This window comes from Xenia sp. Carnegie-2017, unplaced genomic scaffold (genome assembly GCF_021976095.1).
Source record: "Xenia sp. Carnegie-2017 unplaced genomic scaffold, XeniaSp_v1 HiC_scaffold_2, whole genome shotgun sequence".
Lineage (NCBI taxonomy): Eukaryota > Metazoa > Cnidaria > Anthozoa > Malacalcyonacea > Xeniidae > Xenia > Xenia sp. Carnegie-2017.
The window spans coordinates 3,583,104-3,596,633 of NW_025813482.1; the positions used below are offsets into that span (position 1 = coordinate 3,583,104).

Genomic DNA, 13,530 nt, shown 5'->3' on the forward strand with positions numbered 1-13,530 from the left:
TGATACTTCGTTAATAATGATGAAGCCAAGAATAAAACCCTCGATCCGCCAGTGCTTAGTTGTGTACCTGCAACATTGGTGGTTTTTTGACATTGAGCGTGATGCCATGATTTTGCTAAATGTCGAAATATGGATTGGAAAATTTCTTTCTTGGCTGATGACGTTTTAAATTTTACCTATGTTTAATTTGGAAAACATCATGCCTCTTGGATTCTTTTTGTTTAAGCGAGTGTTACGTCCCCATCACTTATGTGTGTGTTGTGGAAACAATGCAGTCACGTGATACACCGTATTAGGGCTTTTTCATGGCATGATAACACGTCAAATGAACATGAACAAACTTTACCATAAGTAAATTTACCTAACTTTGCACTTGCCGCGGGTTGTATCACAGCAACTCGACCGCAATCGCGAAGCAAGTGAAACTCGTATTTGGTGGATGAAAAATAGTTCTTCGAAATATGCTTATTACTGCCACAAATTAAGTGTTGCATGCTTCTCTTCGCCTCGATATATAGTAAATGGATCGAGTTATTAGACAAGTAAGCACTCTCGAAGCACTTCAAATAATTTACTATCGTTCGCGCGCTCTCAAAGACTTGCTTTAGGATTTATTTTATCCCGATAGAGTTTCCTAAGATGCATTTGGAAGTATGCTGGCTGTCGTCGGTTACCAGTAAACTGTCGGTCAGTAAATGCTACCGTTTTTTCAGTAAAACGTTGCTATAGTTGGACAGGTAACGAAATGCTGGAGAATGATGATCCTGAAATGTATGCCTTGATTTGTCGGGAGAAGGAAAGACAGAGAAATGGCTTGGAATTGATTGCATCAGAGGTACATTCATTACGCGCTAATTTATTATGCAAATAACGGGGACCCGTGAACAAACTGAACAATACTCTCTCCTTCCTGCCAAATTATACATAAAGTATATGAATCTCTTCTCAACAACAACTGCAGTTGTGATGTTTTGTGTGTAAGAAAGTTGCTTGGTGTATTAAATATGCTATAGTGATTCGAAATATAATTTTGTTGATTCCAAAGATCTTTCTTGTACCCTTATGGGTAGTTGCCAGCCTGCGGGCCCCCTCCTTTGCTTTTAATGTGAAAAGTACGAGTCGTGTGTGGAAAACCAACCTGCAACTTGATTCATTTTTTATCTGTTGAGCAATACTAAATGATGAAGTAATCTGAATTAGAAAATAAAAACGTGTCAACAAGACATTTTGATTTCAACGTATATTTCATATTAAATAGATAGTATGACGATAATCACATTAAATGCTTCCTCACACTTCATATATCCACCTATGTCAAAAAAATTTGTGTTTTGAGTTGTAGAATGTTGTGTATTTTCAATTTTTCTATTTATGTGGATCCTCATTTAGTTTGTCACCAAAGTTAGCCAGCTTGAAAGTTTGCTCACAGTTTCTAAATATTTTGGCTTTTGCACATTGAAAAAAATAGATTTCTAAAGAAAAGAATAATGTTAATGATGAGGAATTTACATAACATGACTGAAATAAAACATTTGCTTGCTGAACTAATCATATTGTTGTGCACATACCTATGAATTTTAGTTTTCTTATTTTCTAGAACTTTTGCAGCAGGGCAGCCTTGCAAGCTTTAGGTTCGTGTTTGAATAACAAGTACTCTGAAGGATATCCTAAGAAAAGGTATTTCATTCATATTTGTATTTTCTTTATCTGTCGTTTTTGCAATTAATATAATGAAGTCAATCCTTATCAAAATAAACAGGCTTAAATCTCGAAACATTTGAATTCCTTTCAGTGTTGTGCATTACATGCAATTTTATTTTGTTTATTTGAGATATTATGGTGGTAATGAATTTATTGATAAAATTGAAGAGTTGGTGCAGAAAAGGGCTTTGAAAGCATTTAACCTTGATCCCAAAAATGGGGTGTTAATGTTCAACCATATTCTGGTAAATCTCATTATTTTGAAGGAATAGTTCTTGTTTTATTTATAAAAGCAAGAGGGATTTTCTACTTTTTATACCATTTGCATTCATTTGAAGCCTTAACAAATATATTTTTTACATAGGCTCTCCTGCAAACTTTGCAGTTTATACTGGCTTACTCAAACCTCATGATCGTATTATGGGACAAGATCTCCCTCACGGTGGACAGTATGTGTTTATGTTTTTTAAATAGTCTTTTTATTTCACATTAGGAGAAGTGAAATAGTATTCTGATTTTATTAATTTCATTCAAGTTACCTGGTATTGTTGGTGGTATTTTTATTGTCTTTTTTGTTGTTATGGTCATTGTCATTGTTATTGTTATTGCCATTGTTATTGTCATTGTTATTTTCATTGTCATTGTTATTGTTATTTTTATTGTTATTGTTATTGTCATTGTTATTGTTATTGTTATTGTCATTGTCATTGTTCTTGTTATTGTTGTTGCTTCATGCCAACATTCATGATAAACATGTTAGATTTATAATATGTACAACACTTTAAGTGAAGTATATAACAGAGGTTTATTGTACTATCTATTATTTTGCCATTGTTTATCTCTATGTTTGTAGCTTAACTCATGGCTTTATGACAGATAAGAAAAGAATATCAGCAACATCCATATATTTTGAGTCAATGCCCTATCGCTTAAATGTATGTTACTGTGAATCCAAATATAATTTTAAACTTTTGTTTTGGTTGTAACTTAAATTGTAGTTTACAAGATGTTTTTGGATTGTGTTTTATTTTGCTATATAAACAAGTGATAGTTTAAGGCATCTGTTGTCAGTTCCTGAAAAACAGTACATATTTCTATTGTCCTTCATTCGTCACTCATTTCATATTTAGGAGGAGACTGGTTATATTGATTATGACAAACTAGAAGAGACTGCTAAATTATTTCGTCCTAAAATAATCATTGCTGGGGCAAGTGCATATTCCAGGCTCATTGACTATAAAAGAATGAGAGAGGTCAGTGTGTGCACATTGCGCATTTTACATGCCTTCCATTACTTAAACATTTTTGTTTGATCGCAGTTTTGCTTTTTTTATTTCTTGTTAATATGAAATATTTAATTATAAATTTAAATTTTGATCACATTTATTGTAGATTTGCGATCAGGTGAATGCATATTTGTTGGCTGATATTGCACACATCAGTGGATTAATTGCAGCTAAGGTGTGTAAACTAAATAATTTTGAGTTTCATTTATCCCATATAACTGTTTTATATTTACTGCTATAATGTTTCCTATGAGAATTCCAACATGGAAAATTCTCTCTAAAGGTCATACCATGGGTCATACCCATACCCAGTCCTTTTGAGTATGCTCATGTCTTATGTACAGGTCATACCCAGGCCTTTAATGTATGCTCACATCTTATGTACAGGTCATACCCAGTCCTTTTAAGTATGCTCACATCTTATGTACAGGTCGTACCCAATCCTTTTAAGTATGCTCACGTCTTATGTACAGGTTATACCCAGTCCTTTTGAGTATGCTCACGTTGTCTCATCTACAACACACAAGACATTACGCGGAGCACGGTATGTTTCTATTTGTGATGAAACACATGGACTATCTACGCCATAACAAAGTTCGTCTTAGTTCTTGCATGGTTGATAAAAGTTCATTTGAAAAACTTTTGATTTTTTTTAAAGTTCCGGAATCATCTTTTATCGTATTGGGGAAAAAAGTACAAACAAGAAAACTGGCAAAAGTATCCTGTGTCTATACATAATTACGTCGTTTATATGGGTTTTATGTCGTGTATTGGCACTCCTTCTAAATCCCCAAATAAATCTTAAAATTTTCCATTTTTTATGCCTATGTGGAAGTCTGCATGTTTGAATTTTGAAAAGCAGGCTCATAGAGTATGATTTCTCTAAGTGGTGTATTCATAGTAATGTGTTTTTGTGTAGGTGGTTGCAGTTTTACTTGAACTTAGCTGCTTGTGTTTCTATTATTTTCCTTCACTAAGACTCCATAGAAATCATGTATGACATTAAAGAAAAGATCGATTTTGCTGTATTTCCTTCGCTGCAAGGAGGCCCCCATAACCATGCTATTGCTGGTGTTGGTGTTGCTTTGAAGCAGGTAGGGAATTGAAAACTACTAAGTGCTTCTGTTTCTTTTTTTTAATAATTATTATATAACTCTCGTTGTGAAATTCTATTTACATGAATGGCAACAGCGGCCCATTTTAAATTCAAAACGCGTTGTCAAAAATTTCCAACCAACATCAAAACTGTTGGTTTGAAATTTCCGAAGAAAAATTTTACGTAAAAAAAACGCCAAAATTTTACCAATATGATTATTTTTCAAGTATTATGAATTTTAATTAAATATATTTTTCATAATACATTCTGACTTATCTTAGTTCTAATACAATGCTATTTACAATGTCGTTTGTATTTTCCAACATTCAGTGTTTTGGGCGAAATTGTTACAAGGTTGAACATGAAATTGTGATTTCGTTGCAAGATTTGAAAGTAATATTAACAAAGAGATCGTTCCTTTTATAACACTAATGTTGTTAATTACCCTCTAACATCAAATCTGCATGTTGACCATGTTTAATTTTTTGTGTGACATGTCCTAAACGTTTGTTAAAACGCACTATATGCAGTCATACCGAAAAGTAGGAAAGTATAACTATTACCATAAGTCATGTTTTTGATGCCTATTTTTGTCTTTAGCGTTGTTTGGCTGATATTTTGGGTGATTTTTCATTAACTGCACATTTAAACATCCACTAACCACTGACGGAAAAGCAACAAACCCAATCTGTTGAAATTTTTGTTTGGCCATATCTTGTTACACATGTTTTTACCATAAAAACAGACAGTCAGTTTAATTGCACCGACAAATATGAACGCTTAGTTGGCTAATCTCACAGAGTTGCACAGTTGGACTATAGTCCGACAGTCCATGTCGTCTTCTCCACAAAAGGTTATAAACGGACCTTTTTAATTCAAAATACAATAACAAAGCTGTTAGTTAGAAATTTTGAAGAAACATTTGGGCACTAAAATATTACTGTAGGATGTGCTGTAAAGCTTTTAAATTGAAAACATATTTATTCTTATGTAATCTAACCCCTACTGGTTATGACTGTATTGAAATCTCCTTCTATAACACTGTAAACGACGATAAATATCCGAATTGAAATTCCTCAAAGTTAAGCCCATAATTCCATATATATGTACTCAACACCGTCACTCTCACCACTTAATGTTTTTTTTTCTTTGCTTTGAGTTCATAAATTATACTTGAAAAAATTTAAACTATATCAACCGACAAAAATGAGTGTTTCTAAGCCCAACCATTTTACAACCACAACACCAATAGTTTAGTTATTAATTGCAGGCGATGGAGCCACATTTTATTGATTATCAAACTCAAGTTTTGAAGAATGCGAAATCAATGGCTGATGCGTTGATCGATCGTGGTTACGATTTAGTTTCAGGTAAATATTCAGCACGAGGCCATTGTTCTGCTAGAGACTGCAATTTCTTTTATAAAAATGTCTCTTTCGTGACAGCGCACCTTTTTGGTCGTTCTGTTTAAGGTGGAACTGACAATCATCTTGTTCTCGTTGATTTGAAATCAAAGGTAAACAATTATTTTAATATTCTTGCATTTACAGGCCCAAATTCATTAAAAACTTGTCTTTCGTATCGCTATGTTAAAGTTTTGATCGTTTTTTATACTTTAGTACCTGCTAAGCCTTTGCCTGTCTTATATTCAATGTCCATAACAATTGTGCGTAGGAGTAGATATACATAGAAATATGAAGAATACATTTACGTTGTGAACGGTAATTCTTGTGCTCTTATTGTTAAGGGTATTGATGGAGCGCGTGTCGAGCGCGTGTTAGAATTGTCTGCCATAACAACTAACAAGAATACTTGTCCCGGAGACAAAAGTGCGTTGGTGCCAGGAGGATTGCGTTTAGGTACAAAGTCAGTCATATTTAATAATAGCCGAAAATTTATTGAAATTCAACGCTGGAAGTTTACGATTACGACAATTTCACGAGGATCACGAGTCTTAAGGAAAATCAAGTTTCTATTGAAAATATTTGTCAAATCTCTACTTGAAATAGGACCACACATTCAATTTTTTTCTAGTTCAAGCAATACGTTAAAACACTATAAATGACAGTTCGTACATCGCTTTCGTAAAGTTTCCTACGGATCCTACCCCCATATTGTATGCCTTAAACGGATCTCGTGCTCAAAAAAGTCACGTGGTAAGAGTCTTATAGAAGCGCATCAACGTGGTTTTTGAAAATATTCACTTTGAAAAGTGTTTTGATTTTCTATTTTCTTTAGAAATTATTTCTATACACTCCTGTCATTTATACTCGTACGTTATTACTAGAAGCTCGTACATTTTTATTAGAAACAGTAATGACGCCTTTTAGAAACTATGAACATTTTGGTCGCATGGCGTTACACTTTTTGCAATTTGATTGGTCAAGCAGCATCATTCGTTTGGAAAACCATGTTGCTTTTCAGCTTCATTCGCTCGATTAGAACGACTCTAATTAGAATAACCAATACTTTGCGAACACTAAATTTTGTAACTGACAACTTCCAATGAAATCTTTGCTAGTTTTAAAATCAATTGCCTTTTAGGTGCTCCAGCACTGACATCGAGAAATTTTAAAGAAGACGATTTTGTTCAAGTTGTTAAGTTCCTGGATGATGGTGTTAAAATTGCTCTTGAAGCACAAAGTGGGACTGGTAACTGAAATTGATGTTATGTGACGACTTTTTGTATTTTGGTTTTTCATAATTTATTGTCGAATTTTCTGTCCTCTTCTAATTCTCAATTTTATTTGGGAATCCTTTGGTTTTGTAACTTTTGAAGGAATATTCTGAAGGCCAGTATACACAAAACAACCAGTTAGAGATCATGTTTTCATTGGTTTTATAATCAATGTTACTAACTGTAATCTAAAAATTTAATGGAGAAGCATTCGAAACTTTTGTAAATAAGTTCAGAAACTAGTCTACCGAATATTAGGAAAAAATTGGAAATACTCTATTACACAAAGAGAACTTCAAGTTCATCAAGTATGTTTCTTTGACAATCTTGTATATTTTAGGAACCTCTTTGGCAGATTTTCGAGCGTATATTGAAGAAAATTCGACGTCGAAAGAGAAAATCAGTCAGCTGAAGGAAAGAGTGGAGACGTTTGCCAAGGAATTTCCTTTGCCGGGTTTTGACAAAACTTAGCTTAACGTTTTAGTTATTTTCTTCAATTTCCAAGTCTTACTCTATGAACAAATTTCTGAAACATGACTACGAAGTACAGAGCACAAAATTGGTCTCTTTCAATTTTATCTTATCTTACTTACGAAAAACATATAAATGTAATGAATAAATAGGTTTGTGAAGCATGCTAAAACGTAGATGCATTAATTGACTTACTAATATTTTGTAAAAAGCCAACTTTCCGGAGCCTTAGCGATATTTCCAAAAAACTTCAAACGACTTTCATAAGCAAATAAGATCGTCATATCTTAGTTGACATTGTACGACAAGAAGAGAAATTCTTTTTGATACACGAACAAGCGACTGTTTTGTTAAATATTTTTTTTAAATGAGCCGACTAAGCTGCTATTCTCAGTATTTTGGTTTTTCTAAACTAAGAATTATGTTTTATTATTTGGTAACCAATCCCGCATCGTTCATCAACTTTTACGATGTTTAAGAGGGACGAGCACAGGTTTCAGTCCTGTTGAGTTTGTGTTATTCCTGTTGACTTTCTGTTACGAAGTTATCAGCTAATGATTTTAGAAAGTCATTGTTCGTCCAATAAATAAATCCGGCATTGACTCAATCATTTGCATTTACACAAATTTATCCCGCACGCCTCTCGACCAATCGAATTGCGCGTATTTAAATTTAGGTATTATAATAATACTTTTTGTCAATATTTGACAATCAAGTGAAAATCGCTTCCGTTTGTGGTTAGAAAAAGGTAAAAGCGCCCTCACGTGGAGAAGTCTTTGTGTGAGCAGTGTTGCCAGATTGTGAACAAAGTTCATGAATTTATGAACTTTTGATTTTTATTTTGAATTTTTGTGAACAAAAAGAATTTTGTGAACATTTCATGAACTTTTACTAAAAATTAAAAACTTTTTATGAACTTATCAGTTATAAAAGACAAGGTTGTTTACAATGAATATACACTGGTTTAGAGATTCGAGACAAATCATAATTCATTCTTCAATGTTGATGTGAAGATAATTTTTCTTCTGTGAATGCAATCAAAACTAAAGGAAGAAATAGGTTGCACACAAAGTCAGTCAACGGTATTCTAAAAGTTAAGCAAGGAGTGAAAGATTCAGGAAGCTGTGGTAAATATTCTACTTCGACAAGTGCTTTAAGTCGTGTGAGACACCCCACATTCTTTATGCTCTAGACTCTGACTCAAGCGACAAATCTTAACCGAACTAAATAATTGTTTTTCATTGTTATTTTTTTGTTATTTTGTACAAATGTGCAATGTGCATCATCAATTTACATTTGATTTAGCTTATTTCATTTATTTGGTGCAAATTATGCAATTTTTGTCGATTTGTGAACATTGGTGGATTATGTGTGAACTTTTGAACATGCCGACATGAACTTACCTAAAATTCATCTGGCAACACTGTGCGTGAGAAGTCTTTGTTTTCGATCACGTGAATATGATACGATTCTGCATGTTGAAGAGCTTTGTCTGCCTAGAGCTAATATATTCCTGGGACTTTTATTTCATTTATTTCTTCATTTCATTCAACGCATATTAGGCCACATTAGAATATTCAAATTAATGGTTCATGCTTCAGCCTTGGAATCGAAATTATTTATAGTAAGGAGAAAGTTGCATTCAAAAATATTTCCTTGATGTTAGTCGCATATTTTCTTTCACCTTACGTAACTTGGTTTTGTTGTGCGTGTGACTATCAGCAGTAAAATCTCATGGCAATTATTCCAATTTTATTTATTAGCTTAATTCTGCTACCACGTCAAGTGCCTGTTCATTGTAGAAACAGACGTATTTACAAACACGTATGCTTTTTTACGCATCGTTTATTAATGTTCTGATATTTAAAGATCATTCTAGACTGGCTACTGTTTATAGTGCCATTAAAATAGTGCTCTGTCACTAGAATGTCGGTGTATTTATAATTTATTTAAACGTGTTAACGTAAACGCGATGATTATGTTTTCATTTCAACAACAAATCACCGGACTACTAAACGTTTATAAAACATCAGGTAACATGAGACCTTTATAACATTGTGACTCCACACAAACGTGTGTGTTTCAGTGTTTGCCCTCATTGGTTTGACAAAGTAAAGTTCGATCTCTTGCTGTGCCTGGGTTGGTTTGTTTGTACTTTGTGCCGCGAATAGTCAACAACATATACAATATCGTTAACCTTATATAGTCATCGCTGGAAAGGATCTTTAAATTATAACTTTGAATATTTGAACCCTAAAAAAAGTGCTGATCATAGATTGAAGAAGCACTTAAGACGTTTCGCTAGTTTCGTCGGCTTGCTCGGTGCCGGCGGAAGTTTTGTATGAACGTCATAGCCATTCTATTGGTTGATAGTATATGCGGGTTTTCCCTGCAGCGCGTTAATTGTTAGCAAATAATATCATCATTTGACGTCATTTTAACATCATCACTCGTTGAGGGAAGACATGCAAACATGGCAGCTTTTTTCAAATATTCTTGTTTATGGAATCATTGTGGGAAACATTGTTCGTCTCTGATCGATCTAATAGATCATATAGAAGCTGTTCATATAGAGAAAGACCCGCGCATACTTGAAAAACAAGAGGCCGCTCAACCTGCTGCTGTCCCACTGTCGTACGTGAACTGCTTCTTCTCTGAGGCGACCCGTTCTGCTCATAAAAAAATCAGAGAAATTAGTTGTGATGGTGAAAAAGGCTTTGACTTGGATTATACGCCAAAGAAGAAAAGAGCTTTATCTGGTTATAATATCAGTTCATGTTTGGCAACGCCTGAAGCTTCGGAGAACGGTGATGATGTTGGGGATATTAGTGATAATAGCGATGATTCATGGACAACTTCAGATGGCTTGACAAGCGAATTTATTCTAAATTCCGTTACAATGGAAGACGGAGACTCCAAGAGATATATTTGTCCAGTAAAAGGATGCGGTAAGAAATACAAGAATGCGAATGGCATTAAATATCATGCTAAAAATGGACATTGCAAAGACGGGAAAACGAAGAAACCACACAAATGTCATTGCGGTAAAAGCTACAAGAACCAGAGTGGATTGCGACACCATATTGCCACTAGGCATAACTCAATACGCTCAAAAAATATCACAGAATCACATGCAAGTGGAATTGAACTTTATGTTTGACAAGTACTGATCTATTTCTCTGAGGATATCAACCTTTACGGCTTCGAGCAGCTGGGAAATTACATGCCCTGTTGAATAATTTAAAACAAAGACAGCCAGCTGGTGTCATATCATTACAGTATATTTCCTATTTTACTGTATATTTGCATTGTCTTTGATTCATGTTTTGAAAGGCATCGTGAAATAACGTATGATGAAAATGGACTGGTCTTGAAATTACTATTTAGTGGCTCTCCACCGATATGTAAAGAGTGTTTCGTGCTAAATACCACTTGTGTACAATATGTGCATCTATTATGCAAAACAACATCTGAAATCGCAGGATCTTCTATATTGTTTGATAGAAACCTTGGTGAAACAACCTTTTCATCATTATCATTGCTCTTATTTTGTTGTGTCTATCTCTCAGAGCCCGAAGGTAAAAGCTTGAGAGGCTTGGAAACTTGCAATAGAGTTAATGTTGTGTATATTTTTATTGACAATATTTCAATTTTCACCAAGTCATTTGAATGATATCACATCATATGATATCTATTATTATTTGGTGCTGTGCATTAAGACCAAAAAAAGGCCGGTGGTGTTGAAATATGTCATTGGTTGCCATGGTAAATTCAAGTGACCTCTTGCTCTGTAGAGTATGAAATCATGATTTTGCAAGTTACTACATTCATTCTACTGAATTGTGGTGAGATTTTGCCTTGATAAGCCTTGACGGGATTGCATACTTTGGATATGAGATTTCAAAACATTTGTATGATAATCAGTGAGATTTCTTTTCTTGCTAGTATCTGTCAGTTAATACTTCTTAGACTATAGAGTTCTTTATTCAGCAGGATATTGATTGGGTGGAATATGATTGTACAGAACTATATGTCAGTTTGGCATTGTTAATGTAATATATTATGAAAATATATTTATTTTACTAAACGAGTTAAAGGGAGGTGTATATTATTGGATTCTGTCATATAGTGAATGTGTATAATCATTAAATTAATAAAATGAAGTCGTGATGTGAGTTTTTCTTTTACTTGATCGACTTTAGCTGATGTTTCTATCTTGAAGAAAAAGGTTCAGAAATGCTTTCCTGTGGCATATCCAGCCCACAAGTTTGATCATGCTATGTAGATTTGGTGATTTGGTGCTCACACACTGTGAAAACAAATAGATTTCTAATGAAATAAATAATGATCGTACAACATACAAAGCATGAACAAACTTGCAACCTTGCTGAGCCACTGGCATTTTCTCATATATGGGACTTCTATAAGTATCGCTTATTGAAAGTGAGACAAATGCTCCAATAAGGCAGGTGGCAAAAGGGGCAAAATTTGTCATTTGTGGCCACCACTTCAAATGTTTACACATATGGAATTGAAGATGTGCAGTGAAAAACGGTGAATATATTTTGTCATTTGCTGTTTACTTTTTTGATAAAGCTAAAATATGAATTGCAAAGTCAATAAAAATAACTTTTCAAAAATAGGCTCCACGGGCATAAATCACCAGAAAAAGCTATCTTGTTTATTGATCTGACTCTTTTGCAAGTTTGACGGCTCTCCTATGTTTTAATGTATATCGAGTCATGTATCTCACCATCCTTTTTACTGTCTTTCGCACTAATATCTTCACCCAAATTATTTTATCAATGGCCCTCGCCATGGCCCATATTTCAACTCTATTCTTTAAGGGCACTGTCGCACAGCACAACGCCATTACGCCAACCCAGTAGTTCTTGATGTAAATTCCGTCGTACCGATGTAAATGCATTCCTTTCAAATTTTTAATTTAACAAGCTATACTGATAAAAGCTATTTGATGCATGTTTATTTCTTTGATGGTTTTGTGGACAGTATAGTTCTCATGTGACAATGCAGTTGCATTACGTTTTGTGGGCAAATATATTAGCTCTGGATTTAAAATCTGTTGGCGAAACATTTTTAATAAATTCTTTTGCTCGTATTAACACGCACAATCCAACAACAATACCAAATCCATCAGTGCCAACAACTTCCCATTCTTGATTATTAACTTTGTTGCTGTTCTATAGAAGTTCGATGATTGTTGACCTCCCTAATTTTTTTTTACTTTCCTCTATCTCTTTAACACGATGTGTTAATCAAAGCAAAGGCTTCCTTTCTTAGCATATAAAGTTTAAGGCCCCGTTTACACTATACCGGATTGCTATCGTAGCAGGTTGAATATTCTTTGTATTAAAAGGCAGTGAAATTGTTCAACGTCAGAAACGCAATCAAATTGACAAAATATATCAACTTAACAAAACAAAATCTTTATTTCTAATACAACGCAGCGTAATTTCACATCGTAAATTTCATTTAATTTTTATTTCAGATAGTTTGGCAGTAATAGCAGCCGCAACCTTTTCTTTACAATCAACATCATCATTGCCATTGTATTTTTTAATGAGAGCATTCAGCTCTTTTATGGTATTGAAAAGATCCCCGGTGCATGCGGAACGCGATGGTTGAGATTTGGAATCTTTTGTCATTTCCATTATCCTATTAAAGATTTGCATTGCTTTTAAACCAAGTTTTTTCTCTAGGTCCGTTGGTTCTCGCCCGAGACTTCTTCCCAAACGGTCAGGGTGGAACTTGAGTTGTAGTTTACGAATATCATTTTTAGGAAGCAATTTGACTGCATCAGCTAAATAACCCCAAGTTATCGGGTCTCTACATGGAGGAAAGCTCTTTACCCTGTTCGCTGATGATATGATTGCTGTGATAATGTCAAAATCAAAAAGAACATCGGACGATGTATCATCTGCGCATTTTGTAGCTTTACTCGCACGTTTTGCTGTTTCAAACAACTCTTTTAAATTTTCTAAAACATTGCATGAAGGATCGGACAACGTTTGCACCATTTCCTGTGCAAAATCATGCAGTTCACGATTTGTGAAGAAACTTGAATTGAGACTTTCAGAGGAGACCCATTCAAGTCTCTTGACGCCTTCTTTTCTTAAACCTGCAGCAAGAACATCAACTCTTTATCTCTCCACGAGGTTACCTCGTAAAGATATAAGGCATATTTTGACGATCTGCCACTCCAGTGAACTAATGGCGCATGCTTCATTCCCTCCAACGATTCACTACTAAGTTGACATCCACTTTCCGCGTTAACTTTT

The 13,530-nt window shown here is 34.3% G+C and overlaps 2 protein-coding genes and 1 long non-coding RNA gene across 3 annotated transcripts; 2 read left to right on the forward strand and 1 right to left on the reverse strand.

Moving 5' to 3' along the window:
• Positions 1-288: 288 nt before the first annotated feature.
• Positions 289-7,566, forward strand: LOC124440325 (serine hydroxymethyltransferase, mitochondrial-like). The gene is given in 17 exon segments (XM_046990699.1): positions 289-542; positions 629-835; positions 1,598-1,677; positions 1,832-1,914; positions 1,917-1,946; positions 2,066-2,150; positions 2,555-2,636; positions 2,832-2,954; positions 3,094-3,162; positions 3,461-3,531; positions 3,646-3,704; positions 3,975-4,081; positions 5,354-5,453; positions 5,556-5,599; positions 5,831-5,942; positions 6,628-6,735; positions 7,101-7,566. Coding segments are annotated over 17 exon segments (1,512 nt in total). The 5' UTR covers positions 289-521; the 3' UTR covers positions 7,232-7,566.
• On the reverse strand, positions 1,226-5,356 carry LOC124440329. The gene is made up of 3 exons (XR_006946654.1): positions 4,647-5,356; positions 1,569-1,667; positions 1,226-1,472 (listed from the first exon to the last, which is right to left on the reverse strand). It is a non-coding gene; the product is annotated as an uncharacterized LOC124440329 (long non-coding RNA).
• A 1,538-nt stretch (positions 7,567-9,104) lies between the features above and the next one.
• On the forward strand, positions 9,105-11,394 carry LOC124440328 (juxtaposed with another zinc finger protein 1-like). The gene has a single exon (XM_046990704.1). The coding sequence runs from the start codon at positions 9,705-9,707 to the stop codon at positions 10,389-10,391; it is 687 nt and encodes a 228-aa protein (XP_046846660.1). The 5' UTR covers positions 9,105-9,704; the 3' UTR covers positions 10,392-11,394.
• The last annotated feature ends 2,136 nt before the right edge of the window (positions 11,395-13,530 follow it).

Coding starts and splice junctions, on each gene's coding strand:
- LOC124440328 (XM_046990704.1), top strand. CDS start 9,705: ATGGCAGCTTTTTTCAAATATTCTTGTTTATGGAATCATTGTGGGAAA.